Source organism: Dinoponera quadriceps, unplaced genomic scaffold, assembly GCF_001313825.1.
Source record: "Dinoponera quadriceps isolate SergipeBrazil2010 unplaced genomic scaffold, ASM131382v1 scaffold1070, whole genome shotgun sequence".
NCBI classification, from domain to species: domain Eukaryota; kingdom Metazoa; phylum Arthropoda; class Insecta; order Hymenoptera; family Formicidae; genus Dinoponera; species Dinoponera quadriceps.
Window position 1 is genome coordinate 902,686 of NW_014555341.1, and position 17,997 is coordinate 920,682.

The 17,997-nt window shown below is 45.4% G+C and overlaps 1 protein-coding gene across 4 annotated transcripts in view; it reads right to left on the reverse strand.

Annotated features, from left to right (window-relative positions):
- Window positions 1-670: 670 nt before the first annotated feature.
- Window positions 671-17,997, reverse strand: part of LOC106743900 (protein abrupt-like) — a 93,805-nt gene continuing 76,478 nt past the window's right edge. For 2 of the 4 annotated variants that reach the window (XM_014618187.1, XM_014618186.1), the window contains one exon: window positions 671-3,577. In XM_014618187.1, coding sequence (XP_014473673.1) covers window positions 2,598-3,577 — 980 coding nt within the window. In that variant the 3' untranslated portion in view covers window positions 671-2,597. Of the gene's footprint in view, window positions 3,578-4,413; window positions 6,760-17,997 lie in introns of those variants that run through there. The other 2 variants (XM_014618189.1, XR_001374409.1) reach the window with 2 other exon arrangements.

Consider the following 17,997-nt stretch of genomic DNA (forward strand, 5'->3'; position numbering starts at 1 on the left):
GTACGCGCGACTAAAGAGGAAGCATCCATCGTGTCACTTTCGGGAGCAGTGATCGAAGGAGGAACCGAGCGCCTGAATACGTCTACGCCCGGAAGCGGCGTCTTCTCGTCGCGAGACCGCGGAATAGGTTTAACTCTCCTCTCGTCACAGCACGCAATCGATTTCAGTCGACCTACGCGCCTCTCTCTCTCTCTCTCTCTCTCTCTTTTTTCGCGCAGCTGCGATCTGCGAAGATGAAGGAGCAAAGGGCCGAGTTTGCTCCTAACACCCGGCGCGGTTCTCTCCGGTGGTCAACGGGAGCGATCCGAGCGCTGAACTTAAGTACTACGTCATGGCAAGCTCTAAGATCTCCGCGAATCGGAGACGGGCGATCGGTCGTAAGAAAAATAATAAAAAAAAAAATAATAATAATAATAATAAACGACGAAAGAAGAGGCCGAGGAAAAATCGAAATGGCATTCATTCCATTCCATGGCTAATTTTTCCGCTTCCTTCTCGCTTCTTTCAAGCTGCTAAGAAAACGAGAGATAAATAAGAAATCGCCGGTTTGCGATCAGCGGGATTTAACCGCGTGTTGTCGTGCATGCATTGATGCGCGCAGTCGGTACGTATTGCGTGTACCTCTTCGCAGTATACGTGTGTGTGTGTGTGTGTGTGTGTGTGTGTATACATACGTGCGCTCGTATTTCATAGGTACGGCATGGCATAGGTAGGGATGGGATCGAAGCTGAAAGTACATACTTGCGAAAGATGCGATCGACCCGGGCGCGATTCGGGTACGACCTCTTATAAAACTGGCATTGTCACACAAATGTGTATCCCTGCGTAAATGCACTTACTGCAACCAAGCATGGAGTCGTGTCGTACGGGCCGAATACGGTGTGCATATCACTCGTTATTCGTTAAAATTAAAGTATATTGCACGATTATACAAACGATGATTTTTTTCAACCATCACACACGGCTGTCACGCATACACCGTCCGTTGGGTGATGCACACGGTAGGTACTGATTAAAACTAAAATAAATATAGATACTCTTTAAATAAAAATATTCAGTAAAAATTCTTGCAGCGGTATTTTGATTTCAGACATTTTGCGTTCTAGGATTCAAAGAAAAAAACTACAACCTATGTGATAACGCCTGTACGATTACGAATATAAGTCACACACATATTTGGTTTAATGTACACATTAAATCATGTTACTTTCACGTTTAATCGTCTTATCTAAGGAGAAATTTGGACTCGGTTAAACTTATCTAATTAAAAAAACGGAGAATTGTTCCGCGTTGGTAGAAAATACACCTGATCCCATCCCTAGAACATAACGCGAAAGCGCATGTTTGTATGTGTTGTATATTGTATACACGCATGCATTCGCAAATGTGTCTTCTTATTTTGCCCTATGTGCATATACTAAGCCCTATAAATCTATGCAATGCATGTCCTCAACATTTATATATATATATGTATATATATATATATATATAATATAATAATAATAATAAAATATAATATAGTGTGAATATACATAGTATCAATAGCATCCTGCTCTCTACATTTCCATCACGCTACTCTCTCACCGTTTGTCAGCCGCTTAAACCTTTCGCAAATTAAAAAAGCAAACACAGTCGTTGATCGGTCGCTATCGTCGCGAAATATTCATACGGAAGCTGCATTGCACGGTACTTTTATACTCAAAAAAAAAAAAAAATTACTGTTCTGCGATCCAGCGGCGTACTTCTACTTCGTTTTCTGAGATTCATATTGACCCGCTCTATCACTTAACGTGTGTACTGAGGTAGATGGATGGAATTTTTTGTGACGTGTATATGTCATTACGCGCATGTGTCCGACTGGATGTGTATATGTTTGTGTATATGTATATATACATATACAGGATCTCTCTTACAAGTGGCGGTAGAAGTAAATAAGGAAAAAAAAAAAAATGAATAATATAATTGTCCATCCGCTAACACGGACGCCGTATAAAACCTTTTGTAATCTGGGCGAACTTTTTGCTCGTATCGATGTGACGCGTCCCGTAAGGGTGTGAAACGGTGGCTCAATACATTTGGGGATTTTCTGGGAAATTAGATTTCAAGCTGCTTCCGCGGCAATTCGGTATCTCCTCTTCCAGTTTTGGAGCGGAATCTTTTTGGCAATTTTGACCGGCATCTCGTATCTTCTACGAACGACCATCGTATACTTCATACTGAAAAATCATCGTATATTTCATATTGTGAAGTCATCGATCACATCTCAGATTGTCCCACCGACTTGCGGGAGATCCTGCATAGATCGTATATGTGGCTTGATGCTCTTAGCCCGACGTGGCAAGCAAGCTTGTCCATATTCGTCGTTGTTGCATACACCACCCGCGCTGTAACATCATGTTCGCGACAGCAAGAGACATAGTAATTTAAATCTCGGTCGACTCCGCAAATGGATAGACTGCGGCCGCGCGGCGGTATCTCTTCTCCTCGGCAACGAGCCCGCTTCGCGACGCGGCGATTCTCGCGTGTCGCGAAGAACGAGCGACACCGGCTGTCCGGGCCACTTCCTTCACGGAATTGCGCTTAGAACACAGTATCACCTATTCGGTCTTGACTACTACTTCCGCATCGTCGTTATCGCTGAACTCCTCTTCCTCTCCGCCGGACGACTCACCTTCCACAAGCGCACTATTCCTACCTTGCAGCATATCCTGTCGCTCCTCGTGCACAACCCCGGAGCCCCTACCTTCGTCTCTCCCGATCATCGGATAATCTTCCAACATGCGTTCCCCGAGTTTATCCATAGCCGATATCTGCGCCATCTTGGCAGCGTGGGCGGCTACGGCCGCTGCTGCTTGTTCCGGATTGAGGCCCATTGATGCTATCGAGTTTTCAGCGATAAGCTGCAGGTAGGTATCCAGGATTGCGGAACCAGTGTGAACGTTGGGACTCGAGAAGTGAGCGGGTGGATGTATCGGCGCCATGTTAGCCTCGCGATTACCGTGCATCGTGTCGTGAGACTTGGCCGCGATCGCCGTCGTCGTCGTGTTCTTGCTGTTGCCGCTGCTGCCGCTTACCTTAGTGATAACAGTGTTGTTGTTGGGCGTTGGCGAACCGTACCTGAGGCTGAGAGGTAGAGTAAGATCTTCCGGATCGTCACCGCCGCAAACGCTGCTGCCGGCTTCGGAAGATGCGCCTCCACGAGGCAGTTCCAGTCTTATGTCGCCCCTTCGAGGCCCGGTTGGACTTGCGCGTGCCTTTAGTTCTGCAGGACTCACTTTAACTCCAGCCTTAGCCAATAATCGAGAAGCCAATTCGGGGTCGAACGGACTCGGCATAGGTAAAACTGGAAGGTCCTTCGTGCTGATGCCGCGATGTTGTCTCGACATGTGCGAATGTAAAGAATTCCGAGACTTGGCTACCGTGCCGCATAGAACACAACGATAACCAGGACAGATAGTGTGCTTATCCTCCAGATGTGTTCGTAGCGTATGTGCGGACCGATAGATTTTTCCACATTTCGGACACGGCCGTGGGTCTGTGGCGCGCACTCGCATCAAATCCAGACCTCGTCGTTGAACTGAAAATAGACAACCGTTGTGTGAAAAAGAAGTTCACGCGTTCCATTCTGGGAAGAGGTAAAGTTACGGAGCTGGGTCGTTGATTAGCATACGATCGGTTGATAGTTGACGCAACATGGTTCTCGATTGTGTGAGAAAATGACGTAGGAATATGACATCGGACTCAATCATTGAAGAAGAAGAAGAAGAATTCTTGATTGTTGCAACGGTATTCTGAGTATATTTGAAGACGATTAACTGAATATAAAGTAGTTTTCTTATATGGGGATGAATTTCTTATCGAAGGATAAAGGACATGTAGTGATGTGCCTGTCCCGTATTGACGTCAATGAGCATATTACCGTTTTCTTTGTGTTTGTGCAGCATAAATATTGGATGAGATATCAGATTTCAAAATAAAATTACCCTATTAGAGATATATATTTTAGTTAGATAAATGAGAGAGAGAGAGAGAGAGAGAGAGAGAGAGAGAGAGAGAGAGAGAGAATTGAGATTACAGAATTAAGAATCAGGGAAAAATTAGGCGTGCACACACGTGATGTTTAGATAAATAAATAATAGAAAAAAAAAAGAAAAGTTTAATAATATCTAATTTCATTAAACAATTGCATATCCTAGGGTGAAGAATTGTACGGCTGAGCAGAAAGTACCATTTTCATAAGAGAATTATACGCTAAACACGTTTACGTGTTTGTACTCCTTACGCAAACTCAATCACATGCTGACCATGACGTTACCGGCTGAGTGATCGCGACAAGGACAGAATAATTTCGTTCTGAATTTCTCTGAATACTTTTTATTGTACAAAGCATTACTTAAATAGTATAGACTTCATTTCGTATATCTTATATATATATATATATATATGTATATATATATATAAGCTAGTATCTGCTAAAATAGTGAGTATAGCACTCTATACAATTGTTCGTCGTACGAGCTGTTAGTCAGGATGGAGTAAACAGTCAATAATAAATAGTATTTAACGAAAAGAAAAAAGAAAAAAAAAAACTCGTGGAAACGATGCCTCGCAATCACTGATTTCAAACGGTATATGTCGATCTAACGTATTCTCTGCGGATTTCTTCGGGGAGTCCCACGATCTATCTTCGCAGACACCGTCGTCTAACGCAACCGATTAAATCTCGACTTGTGAAAGTATATATGAATGAGCATGAACGTCCCACAACGCGCACGTAGTGTAACGCCGATGTGTCTTTCTTTTCGAGATCCACAACTAACAACTCGTACACACACACTCCGCGGAAATATACATAAATATACTTCGTCGTATTCGCTCGCGGCATATTCTAATATACACGGTCTCGAACGTAATGTCTCTTAAGGGACTCTTTATCTAGGGAATACTGATAAAACGCAAGACTGTAGAAAAATAAGGCTAAGCGTTGTCGAGCGACCGTTTCTGGTCGACGTATTTTTTCTCGCGCGATCCACCCGCTCACGAAAGATCTGTGTCGCGTTTGTCACACGCAATCAGCATCTCACACATTCTCTCTCTCTCTCTCTCTTTCTTTCTCACATGTCGCATCTAATTCGCATCCTATCGGTCGCTAGAACAAGCTTTTTGCAGCCGATCGACCGCTTGGTATCGACGCGATTGTCGCCGCCGTTTTCGGCTCGTGCGTTTTTGTCCGATTTCTACACTCTTAATACTACGTTATTTAACATAAGGCTGGCTTACTCAGCTTAGAGGAACATTGTTTTCTCTTGTAGATACGTAACCTAATCGTTACCGCACACCGACATCGCTGTATATGTGTGTGTGTGTGTGTGTGTGTGTGTGTGTGTGTTTGTGAGAGTGTTTTGTTCGATTCTACGGCGTCTATGTTTCAGGCTCTACAGGAAATACTGCTTCATACATTTTATACAAAATCAACTCTCTATGTATAATCTCTTTATATATATTTATATATTTATATATTTATAGAGATTTTTATAGATTTTTTTCTTCTCCTTTGTCGATATAGTCTCTCGCATATGTACAGTGTGTGCGCTTCTCGTCAAGGGTAGAGCTCACGGTGGGTGGTTGTATGACAGGTCCGAAATAAAGCACTGAAGACAGTCCGGTTTTCAACTTCGCGCATGCTTATTTCAGCTAGCTCGTAACGCGCCGCGTTATCGGCGCGCTTTTACACGTCTCGTCTTTACATCTCGATGCGTTGCGAATCGTGCTACAAAAAGACTACAACCTCTATCGACCAGGACCCTCTTCCAACGTTCGTGGTCGAAAAGAATCTTTGCGCGGCGATAACGAGTTCGTTGATCTGTCTCTAACACGGCTCTAATTTGTCCCTGGGACAAATTGGGAATAAGCGAGCCGAAATTTTCTTACACGGGAAGTGATTGTCGATCGATGTGCGAGTGCGTATTATCAATGTCTATCGAGCAACAGTTCTCGCTTGATCGACACCTGCAAACGAATTCAAAGCGAATGAGACCCGTCGATTATAGATTACTCGAGAATTTTGGCAGCTCAATGTTTGAATTTTGTGCATCATACGAAGGAAAAACGTGGGTTGCAAGTCCGCTGCACTATTTTCACTCATTACCGCCACGCAGTTGCCACGCGGGGAATTTCGGGGCCACACCGGGAAAACACAAAGCAACGCTTCTTTGGCGACAGCTCTTTTTGGAGAACATTGAAATTACGACCCGTGATCAGAGTTGGACTGATCCTTGCCTGTTCATCAGACATAGGTCCACCTCAGGGTTTTAATCTGATCCCACTGTACCGGATGCTTCAGTCGCATGTGGTTCCTGACACTGTTGGGGTGGGAGAAGGTTTTGGCGCAGGAGGCGACGGGACAGGTGGGCGAGTCTCTGGGATAATGGTGATCCAAATGCGTCCTCATTGAGCTGATATCTAGCAATGTTCTGCAGCAGAGGGGACACTTGTAACCGTGCTGACGATGGTGCTCGCGCAGTAACCTCTGCTGCCTGAAGTCTGGCTGGCCGCGCTGGTACTTGGTGGTCGTCGTAATCGTCGTCGTGGCTGTGGTGGAAGATTGATTGATTGATGGGTCGTCTTCCAATGGCGTCTGATGACGGTGGTGAGGAGGAGGAACGGATAGTGGATGATGATGGCGATGCCGATGATGTTGCTGGTGATGGCTGTGGTGGTGGTGGTAAGCCGCGCCCTCTGCCTCATCAAGCCCGTGATCTGCAACCACCACCACACCAACGTTACCACCAGCCACCACCACCGTAATCCCACCCCGAGCTACACGACAATACACGCGCGCCCAACCACGGCCCAACGATGTTCAACATCTCGGGATATTTCGCGCAGCGGGGTTACCGGCTCTTACATATTTGCTATCAACCGATCGTTAATTATAATTGGCACCGGTAGAGAGAGGCCATCTAGTCGGGTAATCGGTGTATATAAGGCGCTTATTCTCTACAAGAAGAAAACACAATCGAACCGTTTGGACACCGCTGACCGTTGGTCTCGGAAAACCGTTCCTATATTGCGAATTTCGACATACTTCAATAGTTGCTCTTGACTCTCGAGTATGCAATGCTTTGAATACTTCTAACGTGTACCAAATGTCATTGGTAATACCAATTATCTTTGTATATTCGAACTAAGCTTCCGTGATAAATAATACTCAGCAATTCCGGGTAGAGAAGTTAGTTGAAATTGTAGCGATATAATGACGTTTTTGAGATTCAAAGCACTAACAGATATTTATAACAATTATCGAGATCAGAATAGATGTTGACACATGGATAAGGTATTCGGACACACGCACGCACGCACACACACGCACACATACACACACACACACACACACACACGCGTTCTGTAATAAACTTGATCCAAAAAATCCAACAGAAATTAAAATATGACACTGCCAAAAGTTCTTCGGGACAACTATCCGTTACTTGAGAATTGGAAGGAGTCTGCGTCGTGCAACAGAATATGGACACTTAACGATTGCTCTCCAGCAATGTACTTTAAAAGGAGGAATGGGAGATATATTGTTGAAATTGAAGATTTTCGAGTAACTGAATTCCCAGCGAAAGGTAGCGGAGGTGTTGCGCTCGAGGCCCTAATTCGCAAGCATGCTAATCAGTTACTACAGATTATCCGAGAAGAGCCATTTATCGCGTATTTATTTACGATTATGCGTTCACGCGTGGTTATAATTATAATTATGCGTTCGATCAGTTTCGTATACTTATTTCGTTATCGTATACATTCAATTCGACGTATGACTTTAGGCGCAGCTTCAAAATAGAAAACGGTCGATCTTTCTCTCTGCCTCGTGTAATATAAATTTTGGTATTTTTGCGACGCACTTTGCATCGTGATATCGGGAGGGTGGGGGAATGGGGGGTCCGTTTCATCCGCCGTCGCTACAAAGTTGATGCAAAATACCGGGTCTGGCGATTGCATTAATTCATTCGTCGCGGTCGGAAGCAATTTTGCGCATCAGAGGGCTTCAGCCGTTAGCGCTCTTTTTGTACTCTTTCGTTACGCGGTGCCTATTAATATCCCGTTCCCGTTGATTACAAAAGCATTATCAAGACTGCAATGGTATCAGCTCGGAATCTTACATGCCTCTTTCACAAACACACACACACACACACACACCCCCATACACACACTCTCTCTCTCTCTCTCTCTCTCTCTCTCCCTCCTTCTCTCATCCAAAACCATGTAATGTTATTATCCAGTTTTTTTCGAGCATTCCGGAACATGGAGCTTTTTCGAGATACTCTATCACAGCTCATATCTAATCACAACGAAATTGAACGATATATACATTCTACCCCGCACGTACGGGGTGAACAATTTTGATGAAAAACTACGACCGGAGTGTGCTCGAAACTCCCGTGGCCGGGGACTACAGTGTTGAAAAAAAAAAACGACATCGATCGCTAGTGCCCACTAATGCCCAAGTAATCGCATCGGAAACGCATTCGGATATTGCCCGCCGTTCCGTGGCGACCACCGTTGGCTAGAGGGCTCAACGTTCCATCACGAGCGGAGCTGTAAACGGATTAAAGAAATTTCGGGCGGGCAACCGGTCCGACGCCGACGGCGGCGGTGGGTGCCGTGGCGGCAACGAGGGATCCCCGTCACGACATTCAGCCCTATCGAGCGCGGGCAGCAACCCCCGCGCTTCCGACCGCGCGATATCGACTAAAGCCTCTCGGCGAGCGGTGAGCACTCGGTCGCGTCTCGACGCGCTTCCGGACGACTGGCGGACGACGACGAGGACGACGACGACGACGCCGAGCGTACTCATGGCAACGAGGACGAGGACGGCGATTGATGCTGCTGCTGTTGAGCGGCGGGATTGTTCATGCTAGGCCTCTGGTGAATGCCGTGCGCCTGCAGCTGATGATTGATCAGGTAATGCTTGGTCTTGCACCGTTTGCCGCACACATTGCACTGCGGCCACGTGTCCGGCGGCGGCCAGTCCGAGTGGACGTTTTTCACGTGCTGCCGCAGGTTGCTCGGTGACGAGTAGCTACGGCCGCAGTAGCGGCACAGAGGCCTAGCGTCGTCGTGGCGCAGTGCCGTGTAGAGCCTCGCGAAATTCTCCACCGCCTGTGTGGTATCGGTGGCGGCGGTGGCCGACATCGCGGCCTCCTCCCTCTTCGGCATCGCCGATCCTACAACCAGGACGTGCCCGTCAGTTGATACTGTTTTCTTCCTTACTCTTTCTCTCACGCGACCTCTCCCGCCCCCACTCTACGTCTTCTTTCTCTCTCGCTGACTCTCTGTCTCTCTCTTGTTCCGTTTCTCTCTCTCTCTCTCTCTCCCCTCTCTTTCCGCTACCCACTCGCTCGTTCTCTTTCTCTCTGCCTCACAGTCTCTCCCTCCCTCTCTTTCTCTCTTTCTCACACCATTCAGCACGCTCTATTGCACGCGAATTTCTCTTTCTCTCCCTCTCTTGCTCGCTCTCTTTCACGCTCTGTTTCTCTGTCGCGCCCATTCGATGCCTCGATCACCCTTCCTTTCTCGCACATACCCTCACATATGTAACGTACATTCGCACGTGTGTACACAACACACATTAAGCCTTCCATTCTTTCTTTCTCTCTACGCCTCTCCTTCGCTGGCTCCGTGTCAGAGTTCACATGTGGCTAGTCACACGTGATTCCTCATTCTCCCTCTCTCTCTACCCTTCTTACTTTCTCCCACGCTCTCACACCTCTCGCATTCTCTCTCTCTCTCTCTCTCTCTCATTCTCACTTTCATATACACACACATATACATACAGACGCACACATGTTTTATACCCTCAGGCGCACTTTCGCATCCGATCCATTCGTCTTTCTCCACTTCGGCACATGCACACACTCTCTTCTCTCTCTCTCTCTCTCTCGCTCCTCCTACTCTCTAGTACACATACATTCGCACGCGTACTACTCTCGTACTCTCAGGGCATGTCCGGTTGTAGGATGTTTGGTGTGTTGTTGTAGTAGTAGTAGTTGTTGTTGTTGATGTTGTTTCTTATCCAAAATGTAATCGACGGCCCTAGGCTAAGTGGGTTGCATACGCAAACGTTTCCGTAATCTGTCATTTGTTTTACCCCTCTCGATTTCGGCACCATGTTCACGTGGAGAGACCCAGGCGACTTCCGGTCGTCACAATTGAATGCACGCTCGGCGCCGTAACGCGTCTTCATAGGTGCGAGATTACCCTCGTATTTCGGAGCGGTTGCCGCTGTCGCGACGCGCCCCTGAGAACGGGGCGGAAAATTCAGGGGGTAAGCGGAAGCGTGCTCGATCTATCGGCAAGCATCGTCGTCCGTCTTCGTCTTCGTGCACATCAAGCTCTCGAAGACAGAGAGACTGTGTGAGAGAGAAAGAGAGAGAGAGAGAGACAGAGAGAGAGGGAGAGGGAGAGAAACTGAGAAAGAATGAGTGAATAAATGAGAGAGAAAGAGAGATAAGAGAGAGAGAGAGAGAAGAGAGTAAGGATGAAGCCGAGAGAAATGGAGGATCTAGACGGAAGAAAGAGATAAGGAAGAGCAGAAGGGTGGGAAAGGAAGGGAGATAGAGCCAGAGTAAGCGAACTACGTAAGAACCCTCGTATTGATCCAACCTCTACGCCTCGTTACGACTATCTTTCCTACGAATCTCTAAGCATAAGGCCTCTCCTACTTTCGTGTACGTCTCATTACGTAAAAGGGAAGGATGTGTAGATTCGCCCTCATTGGATGCTCGTGTAACGGGTCTCGATTCTTGCGGAATCCGTTCCTCTCTTATGATATGTGATATGTTGTATTTGCTTTTTTGAAAATTTATTTTCCGCTTATCAATGACCATTGACAGTTTAAACAATAACCGTGCAATAAATAGTAATCTTGTACCTCATTTTTGAATATTAAGTGAATTAGGAATAATTTTTTTGTAAGAATAATAAATCGCAAGAAGACTAATTAATATCGGTACGTCTTATACAGGTTGCGTTGAATTAAAAAAAAACACGTGATATTCTACATTTTCTTTCTATCATTTCTTTTAGAATATTTGCCACAGATTTGTTTATTTCGACATTTGTTTATGATATTTGAAACTAAATAAGAGAAGATTGAAAAATAGTTCTTGTTATCATGATATCCAGCGTGAGCGAAGAAAATATCGTTTCTATGCTAAAAATATTCAACTCAGTGATATAGAGAGAAAAGATTTTCCAGTGTAGCAGCGAAAATAATTCGTATTTCAGTCCACGGTATTTGTACGACCGTACTATTCTATTCTCGAAATTGACTTTTGTCGGCCAACCCCAGTGTGAACAACATGTAAAAGAAGAATGCGCAGTACGCAGACCCGCTTTCTGATTTATAGTGGATGACGATCCAATTTATTAGAATTACAGAGCCGCGTATATATAGCGCGAACCGCGGGAAACCGTATTCCGTGATGATTTATGTATCAATCGGGCTACACCAGAATTCTGGTGGAATTAAGGTCACATCGCTTCTAAAGCATTAAGCCTGGTTTTTCCTCTTCCTACTTTTGTCTTTTGCCACTCCCGTAAAATGGAATTTTCCAGCTCCGCATATATTCCCGTGAATACATTTACATAAGTGCAAATACGTGACCTCACGCGATCACTATTTAAATCTTAAATATTCAATCATTCGATCTGTTTAATTCATAGCTAAGTTTTGAAATGCCATAAATTGCAAATAGTGAAATTTAAATAAATTCAAAAACCTTCGTTCCCCATCTTTCTCTCTCTCTCTCCCTCCTTCTTTCCTGTTTTCTTTCGATAAGTGAATGATCGATCTGACTATTTGCAGACTTTCCAATTATTAGATTTACGTCCCGTTAGGTTTGAAGTGTTCTTTGATGCCGCGCGATTATTTTTTTCCAGGCGTGAAGTACACTCAGGTAAGATGGTGGTCGGTCGGGGAATCTTAAAAGCTCAGGTTCGATCGATCGGGGCTGAGAAGTGTATGTGTGCGCCTGATTACAACCAAGCTTCGAGCCGATCGGACGGAAAAGAATGATAGAAAGACGGGCGTGGGGTGTGGAAAAGAACGATGGGCGGGAAGACGAAATACGGTGGGAAGGTGAAAGAAACGGGGATGAGAAGCGGAAGAGGGCAAGGGATAGCCGGAATGATGAAGGACCGTGGAAATAGGAAAAGATGTTAAGAGATTTAGAGAAGATAAACGAAGGGACGCGATTTCCTTCGAGGAATTCTCTCCAAAACGAAATTACCCCTCGAGAGATTGTAAAAAGTTTCGCGGTATACACAGCTGAAGAAATGAAATTTTATTTTTTTCTCACGGTTCAACTTCATCCCGAAGCGAGTAAAATAAAAGATAATATTTTAATTAGATTGAGAGAGAGAGAGAGAGAGAGAGAGAGAGAGAGAGAGAGAGAGANCGGATGTACGTTTCTAAATTTACCGAGTTAACGACGTTAGGTTAAGAGGTCTTACGGGAAAGTAAAGCCGGGTTCATTATTTTCCTTATGATGAAACGTTGGGACAGCAACTCTCGCAAAACCCGCTGTTCGCGACACGGAATCCAATAGTAACGATCCTGATAGCTATCGAGTCGTTCTCAACACTATTGAAACTTACTGTTTGAATATCATATTTCGACGACCAATCCAGAACCCTCGTCATTCTGCGACCACGGACACTCTACACCGCATAATCACGTAGGAAGACGGCTAAGGCAGCCTACTAAGAAAGAATCCAGGCGGGGAGAAGATGAAATACGAGAAGATGATACAGCGATCGGACGAGCGCTATGGTTTTCGCGAAAAACTTCAAGTAGAACGAAGAAACGCCGACGAGGGAGAGTTGCCAATGTTGTCGACAAGGAAGGAGATTCGGTAGCGAGCCAGGATGATTGCGCCAGTCCATTAGCGGCGTCGCTCCGACGAATTGCGCTGCATTAACGAGGACCTGCTTCTCGAGGAGCAGTCAGCACGCTGATTGGCCAAAGGGAGCCTGAAGATCGATGTCTTCGGGTTTCCGGGAAAGTCCTTCCGCGTCTGCCTTGCGTTACCGCAGGGGCGAGCAACTCGAAAACGCCGATCCTGCCTGGGGTAAAGAGGGAGGGCGAGAGGGACCGGGGATCGATAGGCGGTTGGTGCAATTTCTATTCCTGGAAGTATTATCGAAATGAGAAACGAGCCTTGATGTACTACACCGAAATCCGATTCGATCGGAGGCGGTGTGCGAAACAACAGCAGTCTTCCGCAGTATCCTGCGGGAACTAATCAGCGATGGAGTTTAAAGCTTGATGCTGCGCGTACGTTGAACTTCCCGGAGCGTTGCACATGCTGCAAATAGACCGTTTCCACTCTTATATTAGAAATCAGTTACCTATGGGCAACGTTGAACACGATGAATTTCAAGCGTCTATTGTGGAGGGTCATTGACATCCGAGAGGAAGTTACCTTCATGATCAATTATATCCGCCGATATACCAACGATGTAGCTCGGCTACTCACAGGACGAAATTAGAATCAGCCGTGAAACTTTGTGATATGCGTTTTCTACACGAAATGTGTATACGATATTCTCTCTTTTAGCATCGAGTTCCTTCGCGATCGGCACGATCGAAGGTGTTCACCACTGTTTAGGTCTATGACAGGCGTTTTGATGTATGACGGTCGTCAGGTGGAAGAGGGAGGCGATCCGAAGGGGTAGGAAGGTTTAATTTAGATAGCCGACGTGTTTGTACCACTGCGAGAGCACTCCTTTCCTTCAACTCGGAGGTGTGGAGAAAAGTATAGCGCGCATTGCGACGAGGGTAAATAACTTTCGCTCATTTTCCCGAGCGGATGAAAAGAGCCGCCTGCATGAGCAGTATCGTTCGTGTGCTCGTAATAATTAATCAAGGCATTTGAGTTTCCGACCTTGGCATTTTTATCTAATCTCTTGAAAATTAACTTTACTTAACATTCCTCATTCTCCTAGTAGCAGAAATATATATATATATATATAAATATATATAAATATATATATATATATATATATATATAATATATATATATTTTCTTAATGCAGGATAAAATAGAGAAATCCAAACTCTCGTGAATTTTGAATTCATGATATCATGATCACTAGCAGTGCTCGCTTGATTTTTAGAATTTTGCAGATTAGTGTCGATTTAATTATATCAGATCATATCGTGCGAAAAAGTTATCACTCCGATTTTGTTTAATTTTAATTATTCCACACACACACACACACATACACATGCACGCATACATACATTTTTTTGCTCACGCTAAAATATATTAGTTCAGAATATATAAAATTAAGACACGCATAACATGACAGTGAACCTTAAAGTACTAAAGCCAATTTCTTCAAATAAATTTGTCCAAGTTTCCCACCCGATACTCTTAGCCCTCAACACAGACGATTCCCGAATTTAAAAAGTTTCAAGACGGAACGTGGGACACAATTCGACGACGGCCTTCAAGGCTTCTTCTAGGGAAGAGCTTCGTCGAGCGAAACGGTAGGGAGAAACGTATTCCTAAAATTGAAAAACCATGTCTTCCATCGGGAGTTTACCCCAACTATCGGGATGCGACGTATCGCGTGCTCCGCGTAACACGCACGTGTATTACGCACGAGAGAACGCGTTAGGTGGAGAGGTTCGGGCAGGGAGGAGGGTGGAGGAGGGTGATTTCGCATAGTTGGAACGACTCTCATGTCCTGCCGAGTTGAGTTTGCAAACGGGAGAGTTAGAATAAAGCGACTGAATGGCCCAAGCCGTCTGGATGAAACTGAGATTGCTTGGCAATGGCAGCCATAACGGAAAATACAAGACTATGCAGACGCGGAACGAGAGAAACGCAGCAGATAAAAACATCGGAGCGCAAAGATAACCGAAATAAAAACTCATGTTTTTTGCACGAAATAAAAAGGGCTTATTTTCGGGGCTGTCATTCGTAACGAACACATTCGGCAATGAGATACATTCTATTTTTGAGAGGAAAATTAAGTTTTGGATCTATCGCGTGAATTGTGCAGATTTGTGTGTAATATAAGCGTTACTTTCATATTCCAGTACACATATATCACTAAATACTTTGATAATACCCCAGAATTAAGAATTGAGATTTAAAAATATAATGAGATATATTTCTAAAAATATATCTCCAGACATTTTCGAAACAACATGCTTTTAGAGATATATTTATATAGAACAGATAGCGGAGGAGTATGTATGACCTAGCAGCGTATATTTCCAGAAATATGTATCAAGAAAAAGATATGTAAGACAATAAATTCGACGAACACGTGATACGGTATTGCATGGATATAGAAGATACGGAGGAAGAGTAAAAAAAGTATTGGAAGACGTTGAAGGGGTGGATATCGCTGTGCGTGACGCGCGTGTGTTAAGACGTGAGTGCGCGCGTTCCAGGCACGTTAGAAGGAAATAAAGGGCGGATTTACGTATTCGGAGTGAATTTCGCCTCAGGAGATTGCCAACCAGAATCGCGTGGGACAACAGAAACACATGAAAGCTTCGAAAGGAAAAAAGAGCCGGTCATATCGAAAAATGCAAAAATCGAGACGTTTTTCAGTAAATCCCATAAGAGATTGTCAGCGAAATAAAGCGCGAAACGAAATGACCAAACTCCCAAATTGTGCAACTGTCAATATCGAAAAATGATGTTTCGCTGGCGCGGCATATAAAAAATACTCATTAAAATATTAGATCGATACCGACGTCATAAAGATATTGGCATAAATATATCGTTTCCGTAACGCGCGCACATAACGCGCATTAAATATGTTCTTGGACAACTGCGTACGTCCACAAATACACAACGATCGCTTGGATCTCGGTCGAACTCATAAAAACAAAGTTGAACCATATCGGCGACTGTCGAAGGGGATGATATCTGTAGCGCGCGTGACATGCGTGCGTTAAGCCGCGGGTGCGTGAGATTCGGATACGTTAGGAAGAAAAAAAAGTAGAGGGTGAATTGACGTAGTTGGAATGACTTTGGTCCGCGAAGGGAGCGGCGAAGGGTAGACGGGGGTTAGAGGAGTAGGCGTTTGGGCGATCGGAGGTACCACCGAAGAAGCTTAGAGTGGTTGGCGGCGGCAGTGGCGGCGGTGGTGGTGGTGGCGGCGGCGGCGGCGGCGGCAGCGGCGGCGACGGTAGTGGTGGTTGAGTGGTGGCGAGGGGTGGGTGCCGGGGGCAAGTGAGGGCAGATCAATGCGGACATGTGCGGGAAATTGCACAGGGATCGATCCCAGGACCCTCGGGGGAAGCGCGGCCTCTGTGTTTTTCTCTCTGTCACTCCCTCTCTCGCACCCTATATAGCTTCTCTACCTCCGTCTACTCTGTCTCTCATTTCGCTCTTCTCCGTCCCTCGTCTCCTAACTCTCTCTCTCTCTCTCTCTTTCTCTCGTTCCTCCCTCGCTCTTTCTCACGCGGGTTCTGCCGTCTCACTTTTTCGTGAAATGCCACCGTTTGGCTGATGGGTACGTCGCTTATTGACTCCTCTCATGATTCTCCCGCGCGATCGACGAATTTAAATTTGGTTTATACGACCGCCTACCTCGATGCATGGACCGAGTATTTGTGTATTATAGCTCGTCGTGTTTCGCAGGATTCACGTGTAATTTCCGTCTATGTTTGACATTAAAAAAAAAAAGGGGGGGGGGGAGAAGTAAAGTAGTATTAATATTATTTTTAGATTCAGAATCACGAGTAAAGTCAGATTTACATCTGCCTGGGCCCGATTTCTACCAAACTTTCCAAAAGTGTCGGTTTTCAAAGATACAAAGAGGCTCGATGCCCGCTTACGAGTTCATTCTTTTCTAAGACAGCACCCATATATTATACTCTAGGTACGGAATAATTTCTAATACATGACGTGGATTTTTTTCCTAAAAGTGGCATTATTCGGAAAAAAATCTTTACAACTGAAAGAATCCATTTTTCAGCAAGACGAGCAAGACCTTCTTGGAAATTTAAGAGAAGTAGTGTACTGATCAAAGTTACCCGCCAAGAAGAGGATATTACAATTGAGCAGTCTGTTACCGCGTAATGCAAACGACGTATGAAGGAAGTCTGAGAAGTGATTTTTTCTAACGAGTCGAGGGACGAAGGTCGGCATTAGTAGCACGATACTACACGGATGTAAGCGATTACTCCCCTGCAGCGAATGGAATCTCACATAACGACAAGGAAAAAGCTAACGGTCAGTTCGGACAAGACGCTACCCATACGTCATAAGGCCTTGCGAATTCCGCATGTTTTTCAGACAAGGGAGGCGGGCAAGGGTGTAACACGACGAAGAAAAATGGCTTTTTGTTGTAACGTATAGTCGCACGCAATGTCCGGGAATAATGTTACAATGCGTCACAGTAACGCCATAAATGGAAAAAAAATCTGTTCGATCAGCCGCTGCAGAAGGACGGAAAATCGGAGGCGGTTTTACCGCTGCAACATCTCAGGGAGGAACCGGAAGGGACCGGAAGCCGTTCCCAGGCGCACGATACTAGGAGAACGACAATATCCGACGCGTCTCGCAGTCTTCCTGCAAATTTCACCTCTGTGATCGGTCTCAATCGAAGCGAACGTAACGCCGCGCGCGTTTATCACAGATGCAGCATCCGTGCGGCGCGCAACACCGCTTCGCTGTGAAGATTGATTAAGCCCGGCGCAGCCATCGCCGCCTACGCGAGGTATATTAAAGACGTGACCCGACATAAAGGATCCTTGTCCTCAGTTCCTATCTATCTCTTTCTCCCACCGCCTTTCTTCTATGACCACATTGATTTTCCACAGTACTCCACCCTCGGTCCACATCACCCGATATCCTCCCCTTGGCCCGCCAACCCCGTCTGCTAATTTTCCCTCCGCAAACTCTTCTCTACGAGAGAGCGAGAGAGGAAAAGAGAGCAAGAAAGAGAGAGAGAGAGAGAGGG